Source organism: Polyodon spathula, chromosome 37 (assembly GCF_017654505.1).
Source record: "Polyodon spathula isolate WHYD16114869_AA chromosome 37, ASM1765450v1, whole genome shotgun sequence".
In the NCBI taxonomy this organism is placed as follows: Eukaryota; Metazoa; Chordata; class Actinopteri; order Acipenseriformes; family Polyodontidae; genus Polyodon; species Polyodon spathula.
In genome coordinates, this window is record NC_054570.1 from 178,501 (window position 1) to 203,500 (window position 25,000).

Below are 25,000 nucleotides of genomic sequence, written 5' to 3' on the forward strand. Positions count from 1 at the left end.
AACAGTAATAAATGATCACAGCAGACCCTGCCTACAGAGGGCTGCCTCGTACCTCTGCACATCGTCTACAGTCAGATTCCTCTTCTTGTTGAAAACTGTGCGCATGAGGTGGTGCCCTCGCGTGGAGTCCAGGCTGCTGTTCCCCAGCACTTCCACTAGGGGGCTCAGCTGAGAATACACAGTCCACGTCTCACTAAAATGGGCATTTTCAACTTAGTATTCACACATATTAGAAAGTATCTATATGTCTAGCTGTGTCTCCCCTTCTTGTATCGATCTGTTCCCTCAGTCTCCCTCTTCTTCTCCTACCTGCTCTGCTGTGAGCTGCTGGAAGTGGGAGAGTGGCAGGTGTGGTAGGAGTGGCAGGATAGAGCTCAGGAAGTATGGTGGCCAAGAAGGGACCTCCCCGAACAAGTGGGACTGCAGCAGCCTCTTGACAAAGGCCCTCTTCTGGGAAGACTTCATTTCAGGGCTGTGATCTCGGATCGCTGTCAAACTGCACCTCCACATAACAGGCAAATGAATAAATCAATCTGGAAGCTCTCGAGATTTCTCACACACATGCAACATGGCCTAGTAATTTACAAGAGCTACGGGCAGTGGTGGTAAGACTAAAACAAAAGACGACAGTGTTGGTCAATATTATAACTATCACAGTCATAGCTATCCCCTCAAACTCGCTGGGAAATGCAATGATGTTGATTGAATAAATAAATAATAATTTAAAGAAGTAGGTTTCTGCCTGTAGCTAGGACTCCAAATACATGCCAATAGCAATTACTCACACGCTGTCATTGACCAATAACGAGGCTGGGAAGCTCATGATGTCAGAGACGGACATGAAGGGGATGAACTGTGAGAGGTCAACAAAGAGGTCAGGGGTGACACGTGGAAACTTGTGGATGAAGGCCGAGGTCATCGTTTCCATGGCCTGCTCATCCTGCTGAGAAACCTGAGGGGTTAAAGGTCAGAGGTCAGTAAAGGTCAGGACGCCAACATCCATGCTACACTGGGACTATGAACACATTGCAAGCGTTGCAACGCTGCAAACTAATGAGAAACAAGACATCCATTGCCCACCTGCAGCTGATCCCAGGTTTGATGCATATGGGAGAGAAATCTCTTGACAGCCTCGTTCTCGGCCGACATCAGCAGTGTGCGGAAGTTGTCCTGAGGCATCTGCAGGTACTCCTGAGGGGGCAGAAAGAGTTCAACAACCCCGCTCTATGAGGCACGATGCTCCAGCACCCATAAAACACAATGGGAAAGAATCCAGATTCACAAGCATGAATCACAATGGGGATGAATCCAAATCATTCTGCTACAAGACCAAATATTCTCCAATGACTTGACTGAATGTCTTTCATGTCTCTCTCTTCTTCCAATCAAAGAACAGAAAGAACAGGACAACAGGACAGATCCCTCTTTCAGACAGACAGACGTGTTCTTGTCTTTTACCTGGAAGAGAACTCTGAGAGCTGACGAGTTGTGTTCTCTCTGAATCAGGTCCCAGAGTACAGGCTGTTAGAGAAGGGAGGAGAGGAGAAGAGGATCAAAAGCCAAGCTTCTTAATGAATCAATAGACCAAACACAAGCAATATCCAAGAACTAACAAGGAATTAAACATCTTCCCCCTACACACGAATACAAACACTGCTATGAAATGCAAAAAGGAAACGAAATCACAAATGAGTCTGTTTTGATGGAATAAATAAAGCAGGGGCACTCGGTTATTTTTGTGAAGGTCCAAAATTCTCGGTTACAACAAGGTCAAGGTGTGGAGCACATTAGCACTCCTATCCCCATACCGACTTACAAACAGAGTTACACAGATATAGTTTTACACATGTTGGTTCGAGAGTTCTTCACTGGGTTTAAAAGAGCTTCTGAGGAATCAAAACTGTCTCATTTTTACTAGACTGCCTTCTTCACGGGTTTGTTCCTGCAGGAGTTCTTTCCCGGCCATAACCAGAGAATGGCATAACTATTGTATTCTTATGTGTCTGTGTTAGAAGAGCGAAACATTGTGTTTCACCATTGCAAAAACAAAACAAATTGTAGCAAACAAAACTGAAGCACAAGAAGAAAAAAAACTGAACTGAAAGATCGCTGTGCTTTCTCTTTCAAGTGAATTAAAAACAAATAACATTTTAAAAAAATACAGTCATTTTACATTCAGTACGTTCATAAATTGGCTATACAGGTGAGCTCAGCAAGAGCGATACAGAGATGCAAAGATTTGCATTAGATATTACTGATATTAATATTAATAATGTTCTTCTTGGAGAACGAACATCCACACACATCGTGTGATCTGCAGATACTTAAGACAGGAAACATTTTAACTGCATGTGTTGTAAGCCTGACTTGCACCGCTGAATCTAACAGTTTTAATCGCCAATACAATCAGCATACTCATTGCTAGGTTTTGCCCACAGCACATTTTGGTGGTTGGTGGAGTGATGAGATGCCTGTCGTGGCCGGGTTCTGTCCGTTGTGCCACCAGTAGGTGGTGGCGACAGTAGGGTCCCATATTGTGTACTTTCTCTGAGTCAGGAGTACCAACAGTGATACAAATATGCATTGACTCGTATGTGTTTTTAAAAAGCGCATTATATTGTATGTTTTACCGGTAATATTTTTTAATCAGCTTGGAAAAGCTACTTAACAAAGATGGGCTTTGTAGCACCAGTACTTGACAGTGTTTTTGACAGTGCTGTTTTCTGAACTCGTACCAAAATGTATGAAAATTGTATCTTTCTTGTGTACTTTAAAAAAAAGACTAATGACGGTTGTTTTATTGGCCACAGAGAAGGTTATGTTGACACCACAGCAGCCAACGCTCTGAGTTGCATTTCTTTGAGCTGCTAATGCTGCTGTTCATTTGTTTTAATTAATAGCTCGGACCGAGTATCTGCTGCTTACTATTGCAGCGACACCTACTGTACCTTCGCGCACCACACTCTCATAAGAACTGTGTTGTCTGAAAAAATCACAGCGATTCCAATGTGAATGCAAGAAGAAACATAGATTGGTATATGACTTGGAGATCTGGTCAAAATGTACTTGTGGTTCGCCATCTAGAACACTGTTCTAGACTGCTGTTGGGTCATGCATTAAAAATGAGAATCAAACCATCAAAGCACTGTATTGGATTAGCATCATATTCATACACGATATCCATGGGGAAAGGGGACGGGACTCACACTAAAGCAGCTGAGCAGGTCCTCTTTAAGAGTGAGGTTCTGCTCCGTCTTCAGGAACACTCCCACAGTCTGGAGCACACTCAGAGAGGCACTGGGACGGAAGTTGGCCCAGAAGGAGGTGTTATCAAGGAGACCGGAGAGCAGGATGGCCTCTCCCAGCACCTGCCTCACCTCCCTCTCCCCCTCCTCCAGCCCTGAGGATAAGGCCACAATGAAGTCGACCACGCGCAGCACGTAGTTCACACTGCTGATCCACCCGTGACGCTCCTCCACAGCCCCCTCACACTGGCTCAGCTGGTACAGCGCATCCAGGAGATAGGGAGCCGCGTTACGGCACAGCTGAGAGGAGTCAAAGTCGTAGGGAGCGGGGAGCATGTTGAAAATCCTGTGCAGGAAGCACCTGTCATCCTCTGGGTTTGCATCCGGGTCAGCACAGTAGCTCAGGAGCCACGGGTGAGAGGTCACCAGGAGGTGGTAGAAGGTTGCGTTGCGGCAGATGTGCTCCCTCAGCCCCTCTGCGCCCCGGCACTGCTCCAGCAGCGTGGCGTTACCGAAAGAACCAGGCATCCAGCTCCGGTAGTCGCAAGTCTCCCTGATCACATTAACATGAGAGGAATTCTGACGGCTTTTGGAGCAGAAGTTAGCCGCCCAGCTGCCTTCCTCCAGCAAGGTCACGTTCGCACAGAGCGCCCCGATCAGCACAGAGTCGTTGGGCAGGAAGCACCTCCTGAAGTTTTGGACGCTCAAAGCCCCCACCCCGAGGTGGGTCAGACAGTCCTCGCTAGCCTCTGTCCCCGAGAGTTCGCTAACACTGCCGGACAGCTGGACACAAAGCTCATCGATGCTTGACTGAATGTAGGTGTAGTAATCCTTTACTGCAGCTGCCTGGAATGAAAAGCACATTGCAGGTGGGAGTCATACATTGCAGTACAAGGGGTGTGCAAACTGCTTCACTACTGAGCCAAGGAAGTGAAAGCAGGTGTGGATACCTGGCTGTCGGCGCGCTGTTGCCAGAAGGAGGAGTTGGCACAGACGGTGTTGTTGAACTCGCTGGCGAAGAACTCTCTGCACACCTGCACCCACAGGAAGTCGTCCTCGGCTGCGGAGAGGTACCAAGCAGCGTCGGAGCAGGCGGCTCGCAGGTCCAGCCCAGCCTGGCCCGTCTCGGGTTCCCTGGCACCGCCACCCCCAACGAAGAGGTTACAGTACAGGAACACCGTGAAGTTAGACACCCCGGTGAGCCCGGGGATCGAATCGTTACAGGCCGCCTCCAGGATCTCTGTGGGCAGCGGGAAATCAGCCTCTCGCCAGGCCTCCTCTGGGTTCAAGACCCTGGGTCTCCCCACAGCTCCTCCGTGCTGCCGGGACACCCTCCTCCCTGCCCCCTTCTTCGCTTCCCTCCTCATCGCTCCCGCCCGCCTGGCTGGGCTGCAGGACAGGAAGGGGGGTCTGCTGGGAAGACCTTGTGAGGTGAAGCCGAGAGCCTGGGCATTCCAGGTGATGTTGTTTCTGATCCCCCTGCCCAGACAAAAAGAGACACTCTGTTTCACTGTCTGCATAGCACATGTCTGTCTGTCCAGTGACTCTGATCAGCTGTCTGTGGATCTGCCAATCACGTCTGTGTGCTATTGTATCGGTACAGTATGTCTTTTTGTATTGATTTTTCAGTATTTCTAGAACTGTAGAGAGACATTCAACATGAACCTACAAGCAATTCACTAATTATACTTCACTTGCTATTTAGAGAGTTGAACAGTCTATGCTATTTAGTCACGCTGGCTGTGCATAGCAGCTAGTCTGAATAAACACTTACCACAGAAGCAGCTGTCTCAAGTCACCTAAAAAGGGACAAGAAATGAGGAATTAACTTGAGTTAATTGCTTATGGATTTGCACAGACGCTAACAGCCAATGTGAGGTTAAATGTCAAAAAGTGGAAAAAGGGTTCTGTAACTTCCCTTTGTAAGCTTACAGCTGGGGTTGGTGTAACCACATCGCTCGAATGCACAATGCCTGGGATATTGTGTTACTGAGACTGCTGAGAGAGTGAAGGAGAAGGGACTACATGCAGAATAGGGTGCATAGCAGTGAGTCTCTGTTCAGGGATCACAGAGGCAGTATCATGTTGTTCATTTGAGTAAAAGGCATCATTTATATTATAGGTGGATACATTACTAAAAAGCTTTAATGCAATATATAGGTCCATGCTGTATTGTGTGTCTCCCCACTTGCTTATTGTGATGGTAATGTTATAAACACAGAATGGCCACTAATTGCAAACCCATCAATTCCTAATGGTTTCATCAACCGCCTTTCACACAGGTGCCAGCTTCCTCCACTGCAGGTGGCACAGTGGTTAGGGCTCATCTTACTGCAAACCCCCCTGTGAATCTCAAGGAAAGCTCAAAGCTCAGAGCAGCATCGTTTCAGCTTGTTTAAATACTCTGGATGCACCCAGAGCTCATTAGATGTTTACCGAAAAATTGGGCATGGACCATTAAGTATGCCAGTAACAAAGGTTACCATGGTAACTGTGCAGGTTACCACACTTTACACTGAAACTTCCTTGAGCTTGATTAATCACATGATCATGCATTACATTACTTACCAATGATTTACCATACATGTCTGAGCTTCACCGTACAGTACATTATGCCTATTATTACACTTTACTATTGAAGAGTGATCTACTAAATGAAAATACAAACTTGCCTACTGAGCACTTCCCATTGCGATCTGTCTTCGGAACCCCCACAAGGGCCGAGACATCCCCCAGCAGCGACATTGTCACCCTGGCAACCTTCCTCTTCAGACTGGCGTACACGGAGCTGCCCACCCTGCGCAGCAGCCCCCGCTGCAGCCCATCCAACCGGGGGGCGGGGTCAGGCTCCCCCATTGGCCCCGCCCTCTCAGCCTCATTGGACTGTGAAAGTGCCTGGAGGAGAAGCGTCTGCATGGAGCCCAGCCCCCTGGAATCGGGCTGGCTTTGATTGCTTGCCAAGGGATCCCCCTTGAGGGCCCCCGGGAGCATGCTGAAGGGCTTGAAGCGTTCAAAGGGGGGCGCCTCTCCTTTCAGGCCCCCGTTCCTGCCGATTCCCGGGAGGAAGCTGACGACCGGCTTCCAGTTCCGCGCTTCCATGAAGCGGAAGAGCTGCTGCAGCCAGTCCAGGTTGAAGCCGCAGTCCGTGCGTCCGCTCAGGGCACAAAGGAAGCCCTGCAGCCCGGCGCTGGCCTGCCCGTAGGTGCCGCTCACCAGGGCCTGCAGAGCCGTCTCCAGCAAGGCGCTGATGGTGTCCCAGTTCTGCCGGAGGAAGGCCAGCAGGGGGTGCAGCTGCTGCCTCTCAAAGAGGCTCATCACAGTCTGGACCAGGCCCAGCAGCCCATCCCAGTGCTGGCTGCCTCTCAGAGACAGGAAGAGCTCTAGGATCCTGAAGCTGGGCCTGGGGGGCACCTTCTCTTCAGCAGGGCTCAGCCCCGCGCCCCCCTCTGGCTGGAGCAGGGAGTACAGCATGTTCCCCCAGAACTGCTCCCCAGCCTGGTCAGAGGAGAACGGGCCTGTGCCAGCCTCGGGCTCCCCCCCGCTCCCCTGCAGGTACATGGAGATGTTGTAGAGGAAGCCTGAGAGGCGGTTCCGGTCCAGTGGGCTGCTGGGAGGGGACAGGGGGGGCAGGAGTCTCATGCTTTTCTTAGGGAGCAAGCCCAGAGTATGAAGCCCATCCATGATGTTGCTGACCACGGTCTGGATGCGTCGGCCCTGTGGCCCAGCCAGGGGCTCCTGCTCTCTGCGGGGGTCCCAAACCCCCCCCCTCCTCCACAGCGAGGCCACGTCCTTCCACACTCCCACTAGCTTTGCTGATCTATCACCTGAGGGGAAATAATATGGTGGTAAATACAACAGGACCACGGCCATAGAGAAATCATCAACCAGCATGGCAGACAATCGCACAATCAGTGGGGGCTATTTCCTGTCCTCCTCACCTGAGCTGTGAACAGGCTCTTTGAGCAGCAGGACCACCAACAGCGGGAGCAGGACAGCCATTCCTTTGTGAACACGGGAGCTATCCTTACAGCGCCACCTGCTGGCTCTTCCAGTCACTGCCACATGTCACCACCTGCAACACACCTGCCTCTCGTTACTGGCAGAGAATCCACAACTTATTTTCATTGATTCATAAAAAAGTATTGACTTTCATACCAGTAAATGCAAGCAAGCAACAACCTGCTGTGAACCAAATCATTTCCAGTTATTGACACGTTATATAACTGTTAGCATTACCACCATATATTGCATTCTATAGTCTATTAGCATCTATAGAGAGCTAGAATAAACATCATTTAAAAGTGTGATTGTAGGTGAAATCCTAATAAAAGAATGCATGTATGAATGCAGATATTGTGAATAAAATAAATTGCAAATACTTGAAACTGTTAGCATTGTCAATTTGAAATGAGTGTGTGTTTATAAAAACTGAAGTTAGTTCAAAGTGGAAAGAGTTAAGCCTGGTTAATTAGCGTACATGCTACAGGTACAATGGTACCTTCTAGTACGCTGAATAAACAAGACATCTAACTGAATAAGCAAAGAGTACTTACAACTCATGGCTAGATGACTCCACTCACTGTGTTCCAAACAGCACTGCATTTCTGCCTCACTGGGAATGTTAATAAAATTGACTTTATTCTTTTTAAAGTAGATGTTTTCTAACTTGTTTCGCTTTATCTGTCAGGATGCAAGACGGTGCCAGGTCCCTGTCTTTGTGTGTGCTACCCTTCTCTGCCCTGCTCTCTCTCTCTCTCTCTCTCTCTGCTCAGGGTGAGCTCCAGCAGGAAGCACAAAGGCTGTGTCTTCAGGTTTCAGTCTCTCTGTACATCCATGTACCACCTGGTCCCCTGAGCACAGACCACTGACTCACAGGTCTTGTCATTTATTCATAGGAACCGTCAGTGCAAGTACACGCCATCTCAAGTTATCTTGTCTTGTTAGTGAGTGGCTTAAATGGCACGTCATGCTTCCTGTGTCAGAGTGCAGACCCCCTCCACAGCATAGGAGTCAGGGCAAGAACCTGGCTCTAACAAATTAAGAGGGATGGAATGTGCAACAAGGTTGAACAAAGCATACATAGGGATTCTGCTTTAGTTACTTTTGATTGTAAGGTTCTTCAAGATGGCCTGCAATCGCCACAAGCAATGTCATTTCGAGAGTTGCTCTTTTTATGGATGCTAAATCCAGGGCTTATTGAAGGCGTATTGTTAATGGAGTGGTTTGGTCTGGGAGTGTTCATTCATCTTGAAGACTGACTGACTAACACTGTAATAATACAGCTGTACTGACTTCTGCTATTGCTGTTTCAGATCCAGTGGCTCTGGGGCCATCATGTTATGGAGTTATCATGTTATCTGCCCTTCACAGAGAGCCTGTTGATTCCAGTTTTGGTATCACTCCTTGGCGCTTTTGTCCTGTGTACCTTTGGAAAGCGCCCTTGGGAATATTGCTTCTCTCAGCCTGCCAGGGCGAAACACATGCCTTTGACACAAGGACAGGGACAATCGGCCCCTTCAGTGGGACACAGATCAGTCTCTTTATTTGTCTGTCTGCTGTCTGAGAGGTTGAAACCCGAGCGGGGCTGGTGAAAGGACACTGCCCCCCCTATCAGCTCTTTAATCATGTGTCACTGTCGCTTGATTGTGAACAATAAAGTTCTCCTTTATTATTGATGCCGCAGGGAAGAGCCATCACTCAGCAGCCCGGGGCGCAGTCAACTGAAGGAATATTAAATGGGAAACTCAACTCCTCGGCCTACTGTCCCTGTCCCTCACAACACACACCAACCTTGCACTCTCATTCTCTCACTTACCGGGCTGCCATGGAGACGTGGTCTTTCTCACTTGCCCTTAGCTACCAGTAGAGGGCAGCGTGGAGGCTTCTTTAGTTAAGTAACAAAAAAAAGGGAATTGTGAATGCATGTATTTGTTCCTTTTAATCACATACTCACTGCATGCAAAGAGACACATGCAAACTGTAGTTATGTATTTATTTGAAAGAGTAAAAAGGCAAATAGATATTTACTTCCAGGATCTTTGTAACAGTCCCCTTCTTTAATAACATCAACCTTCTGGAAACTTAGAAGTGGGAATGAAACTTCAGGCAGGGACTGTACAAGTCCTTCTTAACATTCGTAGTGCAAGTATGCCATTGTAAAAAGCATAAAAAAGTAATAAAGTAACCATGTTGCACATACAAGCACAGACCAGAGCAGAGACGCCTGGGAAAGAAGTCACGGAAAATGCACAGAAATGTAGCAGACTATGAAATGGCCTGGAAACTGGAGGTGTTAGAGATCAATCCATAGTGTGGGGAGGCTGCCTGCAGTTTCAGAGTTAGGCACAAGTCCCACAGGGGACTGTCTGGAGCCGAGACTCTATAGCCACTGGCATTGGAGGCACTGAACTGCATACTCAAGCAATTACACACGTGTCCACATGGAAAGAACGACACAATTCCAATGAAATACTGGCAATTTGAATAGAGCGGGATATATATCATTCATCTTAAACAAGTTTCTATTCCTTCTGTGTGTGTGGACCACAGCAGCTGTATCTGAGTGACGTTCAGATCACATACTTCGTCTTTCCAAATGATTCACAGAAAGAGAGACGAGCAACGCAAGTGACAGGCAAGGGATGAGAAAAAGCAAGTTCGCGTTCTGACTCCACAAGCCGCAGTGCTGTGAATTTTGTCGGATGCTGTTTTTGGACTGTAAGTGGTGGTTAAGCATTTACTGTGAGGTTACCAGGCAGTACACATTTCCTGTTATCTCTGCCCTCTACCCCCATGGCTCTTCTGCTGTTTTATTGCAGCGTTTTCAAATGGAAAACACCCACTCTGCAGCTAGACCTGTTGAGTCAAACAGCACCAAGAGAACGGGGAAGCTAGGTGGCTGAGAATAAGGTTTTGAAATGACAACAAGTACTAACACTCTACTTGTGTCTTTCTCACAAGCAAGGCTTGTAACCCTGTCTAAGTTTTATACTGGTATATTTGTATGCTATACCTGTATGCTGTATATTTGTATGCTGTACTGGGAAAACGTTAGCAGCCTGACACTACCATGCCCTGTTTTACCAAGCCTTCTCTAAACTCCTGCTAATGCTTTATCAGTGTATACGTGTATTAATTTGATCAGGCTGTACTTGATCTTGCTTTTAACATTGTTCAATGAGTTTAACCAAGTCGTTATTCACTCTTTACAATGCAGTACCCTCCCTATTACTTTCCCTATCCCTATTACTCATTGTCATCAGTCAGCTGTTCGATTCGGTCACATGGGTGCAAATAAGGTGCTGTTTGCAGAACCGCTAAGGACAACCCCCATTCATCAGCACCCTCCCCATATAGGAATCTGACCAATAGTCTGCGTTCAAACGGAGACTGGTCTCGGCATGACCCCGCCCCTTAGTTCACATCGAGCCATTGAGGTGAGCGCTTTAAAAATTAGCGAATGGCATGTAAACGGACTGCACTTCGCGTCAGCGTTTAAGGTTTTAAAGGAGTGTAAAAGAAGTGAAACATGGTGATTTGTGAGGGGCGAGATGTTTGTTTATTGCCTTGAAAGCAGCTTTGTGTCTGGATTTTTTTGAACAGCAGCTATCAATTCGAAAATTCGGAGACAAAATTTGAGATCGAACAAAAATATGTTGGCAAAATGTGATCCGTGTTATCTGCTGCTGAATAATAGCAAATGTCATTCTTTTAATCACAAAATATAACGTTTTTAAATGTTAATGGAATATTCTTTGTTTTAAAATAGTTTTTTTTTTTTTTTAAATCAATATAGCATAACCCCCAAGGCAGTTACTGAATTACTTTCTGCATAACTCTTTTAATACGATCGGCTATTGTAACGCTCCTGTGCCGTGCACCCGTCCGGTTTACAGCGTGCACAGTCCCGGGGGAGAGATCGAGATGGAGTACCTTCTGCAGGTGAAGGTGGGCGCGCTGGTGGGCTTGCTTCTGCTCACACTGCTCTGCGGGTTCATACCTGCCCGGATGAAATGGTTCAGAGACTCAAGCGGGACAGGTAAGGGAACGTTTAGCACACCTGGATTGTGTTTGTTATGGAAGATCGATTTTTTCAGTGAAATCTGTTGGGTGTATGGCAGTTGCGGACTTTTTTTTCAGTACAGACGGTGAAACTCTGAGTGCGGCTTTCATTGAAACAGGGAACACTAGCATCATACACTACAGTCTGTATAATTAAGTACAGCCGGTTTTATTGTTAAACATTGGGCCGATGAAACTGTGTGGAGAAATTGATCATGTGCAGTCACTCAAGCAAGATATTCAAAAGAAGAAATTCTCTAGCTGACTCCTGCTGATAAATGCCGTCCTAGATTTCTCTGTATCTCAGATCTCTTGTAGTCACTGAAATGCATTTCTAAGAACAACTGCCCCCGGAGGTCATTTTAAATGTTCCTCTATTCTACTCTGCACTTGAAACAATAGAGGCATTCTGTAAAGTGGACTCCGTGACATTACCATGTGAGTGAACTTAACTCCAAAAAAAATCTAACATCATTTTTTATTGGAGCCCAAAGATCTGGATGTGAACCTCTTTGTCATCAAACCACAATCTCTTGATGTGTAGTCTCCAGTTAAAATGGATAGGAAGCATAATTTGAAGTGGTGCCGTAACTTTTGGCCAGTTTTGCGCACATTTTCTTGTGTCTTGAAGTTTAGTTTCCTGGGGCTCTTTGTTAGGATGTTTTCCAGGACTTTTTGCATGATTACCCTGCCTTGCACAACCGATGAGACACCTGAACAGCAACACAGATGTCACGCACTTGTAAGACTACAGCAGGTTACTCATAGATACTTTGCTTGGCATTAACCCAATGCTGGTCATAACTGTGGCAGCAGCTCACAGCCTAGATAACCACAAATAATGCCATCTCCCACACCCATGCAATTCATCTGCTCCGGTACATTTAACACCACTTCTCTCACAACCTCTGTGACGGGAAGATCCTAGCTGTTGTGTAAGCCATCGATTTTAGAGGATTATGACAAGATTTCAGCTTGCAGTAGATCATAAGTCTCAGAGTTCTGGGGGGAACTCAAGCATGAGGAAGTCAAGCTTAAACTGTCCCGTGACACAGAGAAAAGCACAAGTGAATAGAATGAGCAGCACATTAAGTACCCTTTTTGAGGTGTCGAATGATGTGGTAGACCTGAACTAGAGCTACGATCAGGATCTACAGTAATGCCGAGGCTTGGAACTTAGAAGAGTAACTGCAAAGATCTTTGTGAAGAGGAGCTGTGTTTACACAAGGAGGGGTGAAATACAAAGGATATTGACCCCCCCCCCCCCGAACCTAATGCAGGGAAAACACCTGGGAGAGAAAAACAAAAAGCAGGAATCATTTTAAAGCTTCATTGTGAAAGAACTACTTCTTCAAATTGAATTCCACTGCTGTTGTCTTTGTTTTTTATGAGCATTCCAATGCCTTTCCAAAGGCTGCTGTATTCTGCAGCTTTCTAGGACCAAGAGAGCGGTTTTGGGGAAGTACAGCTAAATGGAAGGCTTTTTTTTTTTTTTTTTTTTACACACACACACATAAAAGGAAGTGCTGAATATGTCTTGACAACAGTGAGTGAAATAACCAATTCTCTTTCTCTCTGATCCTAGAAACCCACCGCCTGGTGCAGAGTCTCGTCAGCTGCTTTGCGGGAGGTGTCTTCCTGTCTGCCTGCCTGCTGGACATCATCCCAGACTACCTGTCCGACATCGCAGAGGTGCTGCAGGCTCGGGGCATGGACGTGAGTCCTCCAACTTTGTCTGTCTGTAATAAAAGCTAGAATAACACTATAGTGATAGCTGGAGCATCACTTATTCTCTTTCCAGCTGTACCTACACTCAAAGCCTTCTCTCCCTCCTATGTGTTTTTTTATTTTTTTTTTGTGTCTCATGAACCACAAGGGGAGGAAACGCCTCTCCAGGATGTTGTCCACTCAAGCTGGAATGACCTGTCTGTGACCCTCAATTCCAGATCGCAATTCAGATCTTTTTAGTTGTTGTTTGATTTGTTTTCCAGACCAACTTCCCCCTCGCTGAGTTCATCATGGCGTCGGGCTTCTTCCTGATCCTGATTCTCGAGCGCCTTGTTCTGGATTATTCAGGGCAGAGATCTGGAGAGAGCACGCCCCTTCTGTCACCGTCAGGCCACGCCCATGGGCTCCAACCTCATCGAGACGTGGAGAGCAGCGGGCGGCACATCCACGTGGACTTCCACGCACACTCATCCTTCCGATCCTTCATCCTCTTCCTGTCCCTGTCGCTTCACTCTGTGTTCGAGGGCTTGGCTATAGGGCTGCAGACCACCGACTCCAAGGTACCAATGCAGGGTGCTACACTTTATATAAGAATACAGTAAGCACGTTGAGGGCTAGGAAAGGAAAAGCTTGATCAGCATATTTTCAAAGCAGTCAGATGCAGTACAAAGGTTAAAAACAAAGCATTTTAATAAAAATTTAACATAAATTAAAATAAAAACTAGAATATGGGTTCTGTTTAAATATAACTGAGATGTCATTTAATAATAATGATAATGATAATATATGGACAATGATATGCCGTATTTTGGCAAATGGACTGGCCCAAAGTTGTGTGCTGTATTGGTTCAGTTCCTGAATGACTTTTTGAATTGAAAGTTACTGACTCTCCTCCTCACTCCCTGCCCAGGTGCTGCAGATCTGCATTGCTATCCTGGTGCACAAGAGCATCATTGTGTTCAGCCTGGCGGTGAAGCTGGTGCAGAGTGCCGTGCCGCCCCTGTGGGTGGCAGCCTACGTGGGCGTGTTTGCGATGATGTCGCCGCTGGGGATCGCGGTGGGGATCAGCGTGATGGAGGCTCGGCTGGCCTCGGGGGCTCTGATCCAGGCAGTGCTGGAGGGGGTGGCGGCCGGCACCTTTGTTTACATCACCTTCCTGGAGATCCTGCCTCACGAGCTCAACTCCCCCGAGCGGCCCCTGCTCAAGGTGCTCTTCATCCTGCTGGGCTTCACAGTCATGGCTGGGCTCGCCTTCATGGGCTGAGACACTTCAGGCAGGGCCAGGAGGACCCAGGAGCACCCTACTGTGCGGCTTTACAACCCATCCATCTGGTTGTGATCCATTCAGTTCTGATCCAGCTGGTTCTCCACTTGCATGGTCTCCCTGGGGTGCCCAATAGTGAGCAGCCAGAACCGGACACAGGCTGCAGTGATCACCGGGTCAAAAAGTACACTTCATTAGAGTAAACTTTTCTGAAAGTTTATAAAGCAGTGAACAGGAATAATGCTCATTTAAAAGCGCTCTTTGGAATCCTCTGTGATGTCTTTTTGAGTGGTCACTGGAGAAGCTTTTAAAAGCCCAGGACCTTTTTTTTCATTCATTTTATTTTTTTATACTGTTGAAAGATATTCACGCTGCCTTTTTAGGTGAAGGTCCTGGATTTTTTTAAACCAGATCCCATTCTGGTGAAATCTAGAACCTTCCAAATAGGTACTCTTCACTGAATAAGAATTAGAGACCGAACTGCACATTCAAAGCCACTGCATTTCCATCACTTCACAAACATTAAAGGTGTAGATCCTGTGCAGTTGTGATGAGAGACAGGCCTGCTGTGCTGTAATATCAGCAGAGGTGAAATACGTTCATTTGGCTTTGTTACAATGTGTTCTGTGTACACTGTGCTACAATAAAAAGGTCTTCCTTTGTTTGACTGTAAATTTGCAAACGTAACAAGTATGTTTGTAAAATATGTTTGTCTTGTGCCTTCAGCAGTGTAACTGTGTTTAGAGGTTCATGCAAGCTTTCCTTAAATTCTAAAGCAGCTCTTGTACCCCCCCCCCCCCCCCCCCCCCCCCCTCCCACTGGTTGTACATGACCTCTTCCAAACCCACTAGCTATATATAACTCTTTAATTACATCCAAATAATATAGAGAAGCAATACAATTGTAATGCATGAACTACTGGAGATGCTATATATATATATATATATATATATATATATATATATATATATATATATATATATAGTGTGTTTGTATAATTTATTAAAATATTATGGATGTAAATTTAAGCACGAAGGTTTTTTCTTTTAGTATCTATTACTGCAAATGTCTCATTTTTATTTGTAAGATAAATATGTATGTAATGTTTTGTGTTCTTCCAGAACTTTAAAACGCCATCTGAATTGTATAAATCCATTTACAACAAAATACTAATTTTCCTTGTTCCTTGTAAATGTAATCCAGGTGTCTCTAAATCACAAAGAAATGGCTTTATTGTGACCCTTTGATGATTGAAATATTTTTAAAAATAGCTGAAAAAAGTAGTTTTGGACACATAATAAATACATTTTCCATTGAAAATGTTTTACATTTTTTTCCATTGCTTTAGATGCGGGATGTGGCATCCTCATATGAGGCTCTCCTGCATTTGCATTTCCAAACATCCTCTTATAACCCTAAAGAGTTTTTTTTTTTTGTTCATCCCCATATGAGGTCACTGTGCACGAAACGGTTAGGTCCTGGAACCATGCAGGCTGTGAAATGATTAACAGAAGTCTGGCCTGAAGATCTTCTAGTATTACTGTTTGTTTCAGTAATCCCAGCACACATGTTATTTCTTTTAATGGCAAACTTTACTGATAGTGAATTCATTTCATTGATCATTGACAGCAGTGTCATGCTGGTGCTGCTGTGCTAACAGTGTTTGAAGAGATTCTCTTTGAGGCTGGCTGATATGCAGATACACAGTGAAGTCTTTCTTAGTAGGTGTGGAAATTCATCAGAGCCTGAGCTGCAACACAACAACACACACAAGAGCAGAGCACCAGACTGTCAACCAAGGAAGTCATTCTCTAACCTATTAGTGGAGAACTGGCTATGATTATCACACAGCGAGGAAGTCACATACACCAAATCTGGCTGCTGTTAATGCAGTGAAATTCAATTAAATATGAATGTAAGTAATTTCACTTTTCCATGCGTGTAGCATGTTTCCCAATGTTTTTACTGTATGCCGTGCTGATGTAGTGGTATGTTCTATAAAGCTTCACTGGGTTTCAAGAACAGTCGAAATACACTTGCCTTATTTAGCAGTTTGAGTCATTCTAGATTTTACTGTTAGTTCACCATTGGTGATTTTACACAGTACACTTCCCCTCCTGCAGGCTATTCCTTCCAGTCCTGTCTCGTGGTCCCTACCTGCCTCGTTATGCAGGCTATTCCTTCCAGTCCTGTCTCGTGGCCCCTACCTGCCACGTTATGCAACCTATTCCTTCCAGCCCTGTCTCGTGGCCCCTACCTGCCACTTTCTGCAACCTATTCCTTCCAGTCCTGTCTTGTGGTCCCTACCTGCCACGTTATGCAGGCTATTCCTTCCAGTCCTGTCTCGTGGTCCCTACCTGCCACGTTCTGCAGCCTCTTGCGCTCCTCCAGGTTGTACTGCAGTTTCTCCAGCAGCTCAAAGTACCTGAAGAGGGAGTCTCGGGGCCACGTCACCTTCTCATCCTCCTCCTGGTCATGCATCACACTCAGGTTATCCTCCACATAGGTATTCCAGTCTGTGCGAGACAGTGACATTCAAATCAAGCACTGGCAAAGGGAGACACTGAGATATTATTAGAAGAGAATGGATAAAGCTGCTTAGTGGGCATTTAAACCATTGTCTGACTATCTCTTATCCTCATCCATGAATAGAACTTCACAATGTATCATTATGTGATGACTGTGATCAGATTTTAAAATGTGATGCCTTATAAATGATTTACTTCAGGCCCTGAGGCCACAATGGGGGTCATGTCATGGATTCTCAGTCATGGGTTTTATCTGTATTCAGAAACACATTCCTCTGTGAAACCATAACCTTAATACACTGTGAACAGGCACTATTTCAGTGTTACAAAATATTAGTTAGAATGAACATGCATCTTGGACGCGGTTGCATGAGACCTTAAGCATGCCTACAGTGGCACCCCCTCCCTCACCTGTGGTACTGGCAGTGGGTTTCAATGTGTTGATCGAGAGTTCTGTGGGGGTCTGTTCTGAGCCAGGCTCCGGGCTGCTGCCCTCTGGTGGAGGTTTGTGGGCAGGGCTGGAAGAATCAGAGGACTCCTTCATTGTGGCCATGCAGTTGGCTAGTTCTTTAAAATTCTATATTTGGCATCAACAATATAAATACATGTTGCATTTTTCTTTACTTTCCTAAAAATGTTTTTCAAACATCAGGGCATAAATAGTGTATATTTTTTTCTGACAAATCAGTAACATCCAATAAAACTGCCCATGAGGCTGTAATTCCATTTCTGGGTTCTGGCGACATCTAGCTTTGTTTTATGGAATTACATATTTATTATGTATAGAGAGCAAATTAAGCTGTGTTAGAATGTACCATTTGTACCAGGTAAATTATATTATTGCAAATAACATTAGTCTTTAATCTGGCTGGTAATATAAAACAAAACAATCATACCCATCTGTGGGTTTCATCTGACTCATCCTCCTACAAAGCAAAGAGATGATGATGAAGAATGATAACGTGCACACACTGATGATGATGAAAGATAACGTGCACACACTGATGATGATGAAAGATAACGTGCACACACTGATGATGATGAAAGATAACGTGCACACACTGATGATGATGAAAGATAACGTGCACACACTGATGATGATGAAAGATAACGTGCACACACTGATGATGATGAAAGATAACGCGCACACACTGATGATGATGATGAATTATAACGTGCACACACTGATGATGATGAAGAATGACAACGCGCACACACCGATGACGATGAATGACAACGCGCACACACCGATGACGATGAATGACAACGCGCACACACCGATGACGATGAATGACAACGCGCACACACCGATGACGATGAATGACAACGCGCACACACCGATGACGATGAATGACAACGTGTACACACGTCACATGAACCACAATGATGACTGTGCTTTTTTAAAGTAGAGTTACAACGGTATAAAAGTGATTAGCAGGACGGGACCTCCCCGGTTGATTAATGGACAATCCCTTATAAAAGTTTCCCATAGTAAAAGCATGCAGTAGATAAGTGTAATAAAATGACAATGGCATAACCATGGGAAAAGCATTCCCTGGGCATTTAAAAGTGGTAAACTTTCTAAAGGACGATGCCTCACCTGTTGATGATCTCGGCCTTGAACAGGTCGGCTCTCTGCTGGATCTCGATCTGCTTCACCTCCTTGGACAGGTCGTTCCGGATCATCTGGAAGTTGTTCACTGGAGGGGGAAAACAGGAAGATGGGAATACCGGTGGGGTAATACAAACAAAGGCAACGTGATCTCTCTTTCATTAAAATGACAGTCAGTTTATGCCTGGCAGTGTAGTGACCCTTTCAATTCAGGAATGTGTAAGAGAACGTGACTGGCTGAGCTCTGAGTCCTGTGATCAGGAGTGGCCGATGGGTCACTTCTCAAAGGTCACAGGTACTGGAGAACAGAGTCACAACTCCCAGCTTTATGTCAAGGGGACCTTACCCATAATGCCTACAAAGATGTTCCTAAAGATGAAGGAGCCAATGAGGAGCCAGAGGATGATGTAGAGCCCACAGATGGCCTGGTCCAAGTCTGCCACCTTTCGGGTGTCTTGGAGCAGCGCGTACCAGTGATCCATGGTGAAGAGGATGAAGAGGGTGACGAAGGTGCTGGGGATATCCCTGCGAGAAGAGAGTGTGGGGGAGGGGGGCAACGTGAAAAACACACGTGAAGCCCACTACCTTCTACACCTCAAATCTGCAATCTAACCACTGAGCCAGTGAAACCCGATGCTTTCCACACTGCAGCCCAGCGCTCTAGCTACTGAATTACTCAAACCCACCACCCTCCACACTGCAGCCCAGCGCTCTAACTAATGAGCTACTCAAACCCCACTACTTTCCACACTGGATCCCAGAGCTCTAACTACTGAGCTACTCAAACCCACCACTGTCCACACTGCAGCCCAGCAGTCTTCTGAGCTGCTCCTAGACAGGCACTCACTTGAAGTTCTTGTTGTAGATGAGGTCCGGCCGGTCAGAGCGAGTATAGCTCTGAAAGAATATGACTCCAGCTACAGCGAAGATATAGGTGAAGACCACCAGGAGGAGCAAAATGAAGCTCATAGCCTAGGAGGAACAGATATTCCCTGCCATTTATGGGAGCAAGCACTTGTGATTCACACATGAAATGTGATTCCTTTAGCTAAGCACACAACACCACCTGGTGGGCAATTATTGTAATTGATCTGCAAAAGAGCATTTGTGTGTTGAATTTGAATTCCCATTGTAAATATCTCACTAACTAACACTCAGCAGATCTACTAACAGGAACAACAACTCCACACAATACTGCAGACCACTAATCAAGTCAATATACTAATACATATCTATGCATTATGAATGCGTGTTCAGTATGGGCCTCTGAAACTAGTTATTCAGTCATCTTAGGGTCGTTGTTTCTGTAAAATGATTTAGTGCTGAAAGAGTTCATGGTAGAGGACACTGTTAGGAACCATCACAGTGAATCTTTCTGACGCTGTGCTGGCAGTTCAGCACTGTGCAATTGGAAGATCTGGGTGCGTACCTTAAATGCTTTGGAGATGGCCAGCACAATGATCCTCACTTGCCGGAATTTGGAGACCATTTTCAAGGATCGGAGGATGCGGAATATCCGGATAAGCTTCACAAAATCCAGGTTTGAGGAATTTAACCCTTCCTGGGCTTTCATCAGCTCAGGGAGAATGGACTGCCAGACAAAAAGAATGGAAGAATAAAATATTATGTGATTTCTCTCTCTCTCTCTCTCTCTCTCTCTCTCTCTCTCTCTCTCTCTCTCTCCCTCTTGATTGATGTATTTATTATTAGATTATAATTGCCTTAGGATTTGCTATATTTTCTATTTTTATTAAACTAAAATAATGTATATTAAAACAAGGAAACTTTGGTGAAACATTTTTTTTTAATATATATTAAACATCTCTATTTCTTAAATACCTGACAGACCCTGGGTTCAAGAGTACAGGGAACAGAACAGCTCAGAGCTGAGAGGTCAGGGATTGGAAAGGAGGAGAGATTTGAAGAGTAAGGAGGCTGGGAAATATTTGCACTGTTTCTTACCAACACAGTCACAATGAAGTCGAAGATGTTCCAAGTGCTCTTCCAGAAGCTGACAAAGTCGTCGATCCACTTGAGCAGGATCTCCATCAGAAAGATGTCCAGGATACTCCAGTCCAGCACATCCAGGACCAGCTTCAGCATGTCCATGCTGGGGTCCATGTTGTCAAACACCTCTGAGAGAGGAGGGGGCAGTTCACTAACACCGTCGGTCTCCGCATGTCCAATCACATTATGAGCACATGCTTTTGTTCAGTAAGTTAATATCGGTATATGGGTTGGGACGACCTTTCAAAAAGAAATCACCTGATTTGATTTTTTTTTTTTTATTTTGAATGGAACTTTATTATATCTAATATTATATCTCCCCCTCGATTACCTGCTTCCACCCCCCAGTGCCCGCACTCTCCCCCTCGATTACCTGCTTCCGCCCCCCAGTGCCAGCACTCTCCCCCTCGATTACCTGCTTCCACCCCCCAGTGCCCGCACTCTCCCCCACGATTACCTGCTTCCACCCCCCAGTGCCCGCACTCTCCCCCACGATTACCTGCTTCCACCCCCCAGTGCCCACACTCTCATCCACGATTACCTGCTTGGATGCCCAGCACGATGGTGTTGAGTATGATCAGGAAGAGAATGGTGTTTACAAATATCTGACCTGAGAGTGCATTTTTTCAGGAAAAATACCTATCTTTTCTGCAACTTACACATCGGGGTTAGTGACACAACATTGTAGGCAAGATTAAACAAAGCTATTATATTGTCAGTATTGCAATAGTATCTCTGTAGTGTATGGGCAGGTGAAGCTACACTGTCAGTATTGCAATGGTATCCCTATTGTGTACAGGGTAAGGATACTCTCCAGGACCCAGTGTGCCCACATGTTGAGCGGGGGGTAATAGGCACAGCGGTTCTTCAGCCGGTTGCGTCTGCGGTCCTGGTCTGTGATGATGGAGCAGCGCAGGGGGCAGATCTCGAACCGCATGAGCTGATGAGAATCCTCCAGCATCAGTCTGTTCAGCACCACTGGATCTGTCAGAGAGAGAGAGAGAGAGAGAGAGAGAGAAATCACATAATAAACTAGGATGCTATCTGGCCCTAAAAAAAGAGAATATCTTGTCAGGGTCAAAAATACAAAACAAAGGCAGATCCTGATCAAGTACAGACTCAGTGAACACAGCTTGGCCATTGAAACTGGCTGGCACAAACAATCCTGGATAGCCAAAGAAAAGAGGCTCTGCTGTCACTGTGATCTGCTCTATGACATCACAGATGCCAGCAGGAATCAGCAGATATCAGCAGCAAAAGATTTGCAAAAGTTCATCATGACCTGAACTGAGGGCAGTTATTTCACTAATAATTTACTATAGGAAGGTTAAAGTCCACTCAAGGACTATGCAGACAGGCAGGACAGGGCAGGACTGTTAGAGACCTCAACTACAAGAGACCTTTCTATTCCCTCCTTCTCTGATAACATATCGCAGCAGGTGAGCAGCCTGCAAACACCAATAACGACAATGAACTTGCTCCTTGCTCTGCATCTCTGCATTGCTCCACTCAGAGTCAGACCACCCACTCTCTTGCAGACTGTCAGTGGGAGATCAGTGGCAGCGATGAGCGATGATGCTTTTTATAGAAACAGGTACTTCCAACAATTTTCCCAAAACTCTACTTATTTAATAGAGTGAGTCAGACCATATAAACCAGTGGTCTGAATACAGCTTGTCAGAAATTCATCAATCATGTATTATTTTCTGCATAATTAATTATATTTTCTGTTTTTATCTTAAAAGTCAGCTATGTAGTCATAGAAAATGGTCAAACTCCCCAGAATCCCCTTTCCATTTACCCCCTGCGCTCCCCTGGCACTGTATTCTCAACCAGAGCTGGCCACACCCTTGGAGATGGACTGGTGCTCTTTCTCAGGAAGGGTGAGGGGGGCATACTGTCCCGAGCACGTGCTTGTGGGGGCATACTGTCCCAAGCATGTCCTTGGTGCTGTATTTGGGGTCCCGCACACCTGATCTTTCTCAGGGAGGGGTGAAAGGGGCGTACCGAGCACGTCCTTGGTGCTGTATTTGGGGGTCCCGCGCACCTCCTCCTGTATGTGATCCAGGAGGTAGAAGCTGTGGATGAGTTTGGAGCGGATGATCTCAGCTCTCGGCAGGACGTTGTCCTGGACTGCTGGTTTTGATATGCCCTTCATCTTCTCCTCTTTCTCATTTTCCTTCTCCTTCTCCTCCTCGACAGGGCTCGGAGACTCCTGAAGAAGGGGAACGCAACACCTTTTTAAATGCACTTCTTCAATTCAGTTCAATTGAAAATGGTTATAAGCTGATTAATGCCTGACACATGTACTGTCAGTATCATCAATGAACTACAGCGTTAGTAACCTGGAAGTCTATCTGCCTGGACCCAATATTTATTTATTTATTTATTTTAATAAACGTGTTGTTTTTTTCAGGTTACTGTAAGGTTGATATCTGGCAAAGTGTTGTATTTTCAGAGCAGTAAAGAGAGGCGCTTGCAGTAGTTTTCATTCCTGCAATACGTCTTTGTCAATTACCCCAAAAAGTTACTTTCATTTCAATGGTTCTTCCTGGTAAAATCTTTTAAAACATGGTAGGTAAAACCAGTGTATGAAATAGTTACCTCAGTATCCATTGTCTTGGCTACTTCAGGGAAAGGGTAATATCAGATGATCTCTTTCCTTTGCAAACCCAACAACATTCTTTCGCATCACAATCCATAGGCTGGCGTACAACCTCTGAATTATGACGTCATAGTGGCAAAACTAATGACGTCGCTCAATTGATGGCGTAAAGGAATGGAAATGAGAGCAAATACAGTCGAGTGTCTACCATGAGTTTTCCATGGAGTAATTGTCAGCTTTTTTTTTTCTAGTACACTTATCGCTCTCTGCCCTTTAACGTAATGCAAGATGTGGAGCATTAAATAAATGCTTTTTATTTATTTATTTATTTTAAATATCACATTCGCAATTGTATGGGTAATATCTCGGTATTATAACCCTGTTCAGTCTGCAGTTGCTATAATCGTTTGAGTTCAAAGCTACTCATTGGTCAGGTAGTTTGCAGCAAGCAAGAAACCGAGAGCTTGCGGTTTGTGTGCTCGGCTCTGAAGTAGTTAAACAGTGCGGCGCCTCTGTGCATGGCTCCGATTGGCTGTTTGCGGCCCCGATGACGCGGGTAAAAGTCCAATGGTGAGCTGCCACACTTTGGTTGCTTTAGGAAGGCCCGGTGTTGAACAGCCTTCTTCAGCGCAATATTCCCGTATAATCATTGTCTGGTTCTGCGGGCCCTGCAATCCAGCAGTCTGGCCCTCATCTGCATCTGTGCACAGGCGCTCCCGACTTCTCTCCAGATCTCATAGCGCTTTCTATTTGTTATTGTTCTACTTTTATTACAGAACCGAACAATGTTCCAAATCGTTCTTCTCGCCTTTCTGGCTGTTGCAGCGAAGGCCAGCGATGTCCTGGAGTTCACGGATGATGATTTTGAAAGCAGGATTGGAAACCACGAATTGATTTTGGTGGAGTTTTTTGCACCTTGGTAAGTTTTATTTCATTTCATAATACATGCATAAATTTCCACTTTACTCCTATACATTATAAACAGTAGTGGTGGTCATATTTACGCCTTGGTTTACGTTATTAAAAATAATAATTAAAAGGTGCTAAGTGCTTTTAATGCCGTGTTTTTGCGTGCATCATTTTAACTTTTGTCTCTTGCCATCCCTTTTGACAGAATTCCAAGGTTAGCACAGCCAGAATGTCCTTTATATACCCGTGTCAAACTTTTTTTGGTTTGTTTTTTTGCATCAAATTTGATTGAGTTCCAACCCCATTGTGATGCTGGGAAAAATCTAGCCCTCGAGTGTTTTGCATTTTGTAAATGTGAAACCATTAACAGATTCGACTGAACTTTCACTGTCAACTCCACTCCCCTGCCGAGGTTTTAACAGGCGCAGTGTTTAGGTTACCAGGATCAACTCTCATTCATCTATATCTTTAGCATTCTCGATTCTTCTGTTTTAAACGGCTGTATCTGTTTTATATTTTTCAGTGGTTGGGATATCGCGATACATGTTGAAGTTAGTGAACCTCAAGATTGATTACAAGCCTCTTGTAATATTTATTTCAATTACACGTGAAAGTGTCTAACTTCTGTACCGGATGTGCGATTACACAAACCCGGGTACACCCCAAGACTTTGCCGCTACGATTTGAAGGCGGTGCCTGGACAATGTTAAGCGGATGTATCTAACTAAACCAGCACACATTTGATACATCTCTCATTGAGTTATGACTGCGTAATCTCGCATAGACCTTTCAAACGCCAGTTCATATATATCGTTGCTTTTCAATCTAGTTTAACATGGTGTTTTCATGTTGATCGGTTACATCTCATTTAATATAGAAAAAAAATTCTCCAAAAAAGCAGGTTTGGCACAATAACACTTTGACTCGTGTATCATTCAGGAAACTATATTAACTGAGCGATTGTAGTGGGAGCGTAGTTACTCGGGTACTAACCCTCCGTCTACTGTACTGTCCCATTGTAGAGGCTGTATGAAGTGACAT

The 25,000-nt window shown here is 45.3% G+C and overlaps 3 protein-coding genes across 3 annotated transcripts; 1 reads left to right on the forward strand and 2 right to left on the reverse strand.

Annotated features, from left to right (window-relative positions):
- Positions 1–15: 15 nt before the first annotated feature.
- Positions 16–7,059, reverse strand: LOC121304145 (putative stereocilin-like protein). Its single transcript, XM_041235110.1, has 9 exons — positions 5,918–7,059; positions 5,020–5,044; positions 4,196–4,724; positions 3,207–4,091; positions 1,459–1,521; positions 1,077–1,191; positions 786–963; positions 310–496; positions 16–168 (listed from the first exon to the last, which is right to left on the reverse strand). The coding sequence occupies exons 1-9, from the start codon at positions 6,924–6,926 to the stop codon at positions 16–18; spliced, it is 3,144 nt and encodes a 1,047-aa protein (XP_041091044.1). The 5' UTR covers positions 6,927–7,059.
- A 3,696-nt stretch (positions 7,060–10,755) lies between these two features.
- LOC121304424 (zinc transporter ZIP1-like) lies at positions 10,756–15,216 on the forward strand. Its single transcript, XM_041235569.1, has 4 exons — positions 10,756–11,283; positions 12,892–13,022; positions 13,298–13,594; positions 13,945–15,216. Exons 1-4 carry the CDS (start codon positions 11,169–11,171, stop codon positions 14,296–14,298), a joined length of 897 nt encoding a protein of 298 aa, XP_041091503.1. The 5' UTR covers positions 10,756–11,168; the 3' UTR covers positions 14,299–15,216.
- An 800-nt stretch (positions 15,217–16,016) lies between these two features.
- On the reverse strand, positions 16,017–23,061 carry LOC121304147 (cation channel sperm-associated protein 2-like). The gene is made up of 13 exons (XM_041235111.1): positions 23,050–23,061; positions 22,453–22,660; positions 21,256–21,429; positions 20,987–21,055; positions 20,401–20,573; positions 19,868–20,029; positions 19,286–19,410; positions 18,785–18,963; positions 18,427–18,526; positions 17,723–17,752; positions 17,238–17,344; positions 16,656–16,826; positions 16,017–16,048 (listed from the first exon to the last, which is right to left on the reverse strand). Exons 1-13 carry the CDS (start codon positions 23,059–23,061, stop codon positions 16,017–16,019), a joined length of 1,542 nt encoding a protein of 513 aa, XP_041091045.1.
- Between the last annotated feature and the right edge of the window lie 1,939 nt (positions 23,062–25,000).

Bases quoted from the DNA above. Each gene is read 5' to 3' on its own strand.
- LOC121304145 (XM_041235110.1), bottom strand. From the start codon at position 6,926: ATGGATGGGCTTCATACTCTGGGCTTGCTCCCTAAGAAAAGCATGAGA. The intron at 4,092-4,195 runs GTATCCACACCT...TTTTCATTCCAG, and splicing joins AACAGCGCGCCGACAGCCAG to GCAGCTGCAGTAAAGGATTA. The intron at 1,522-3,206 runs GTGAGTCCCGTC...CTTCTCTAACAG, and splicing joins ACCTGCTCAGCTGCTTTAGT to CCTGTACTCTGGGACCTGAT.
- LOC121304424 (XM_041235569.1), top strand. From the start codon at position 11,169: ATGGAGTACCTTCTGCAGGTGAAGGTGGGCGCGCTGGTGGGCTTGCTT. The intron at 11,284-12,891 runs GTAAGGGAACGT...CTCTGATCCTAG, and splicing joins CAGAGACTCAAGCGGGACAG to AAACCCACCGCCTGGTGCAG. The intron at 13,023-13,297 runs GTGAGTCCTCCA...TTTGTTTTCCAG, and splicing joins TGCAGGCTCGGGGCATGGAC to ACCAACTTCCCCCTCGCTGA.
- LOC121304147 (XM_041235111.1), bottom strand. The intron at 17,345-17,722 runs GTATGATTGTTT...TGATTCTTCCAG, and splicing joins CAGATGAAACCCACAGATGG to CCCTGCCCACAAACCTCCAC. The intron at 16,827-17,237 runs GTGAGGGAGGGG...TTTGAATGTCAC, and splicing joins ACCCACTGCCAGTACCACAG to TGTCTCGCACAGACTGGAAT.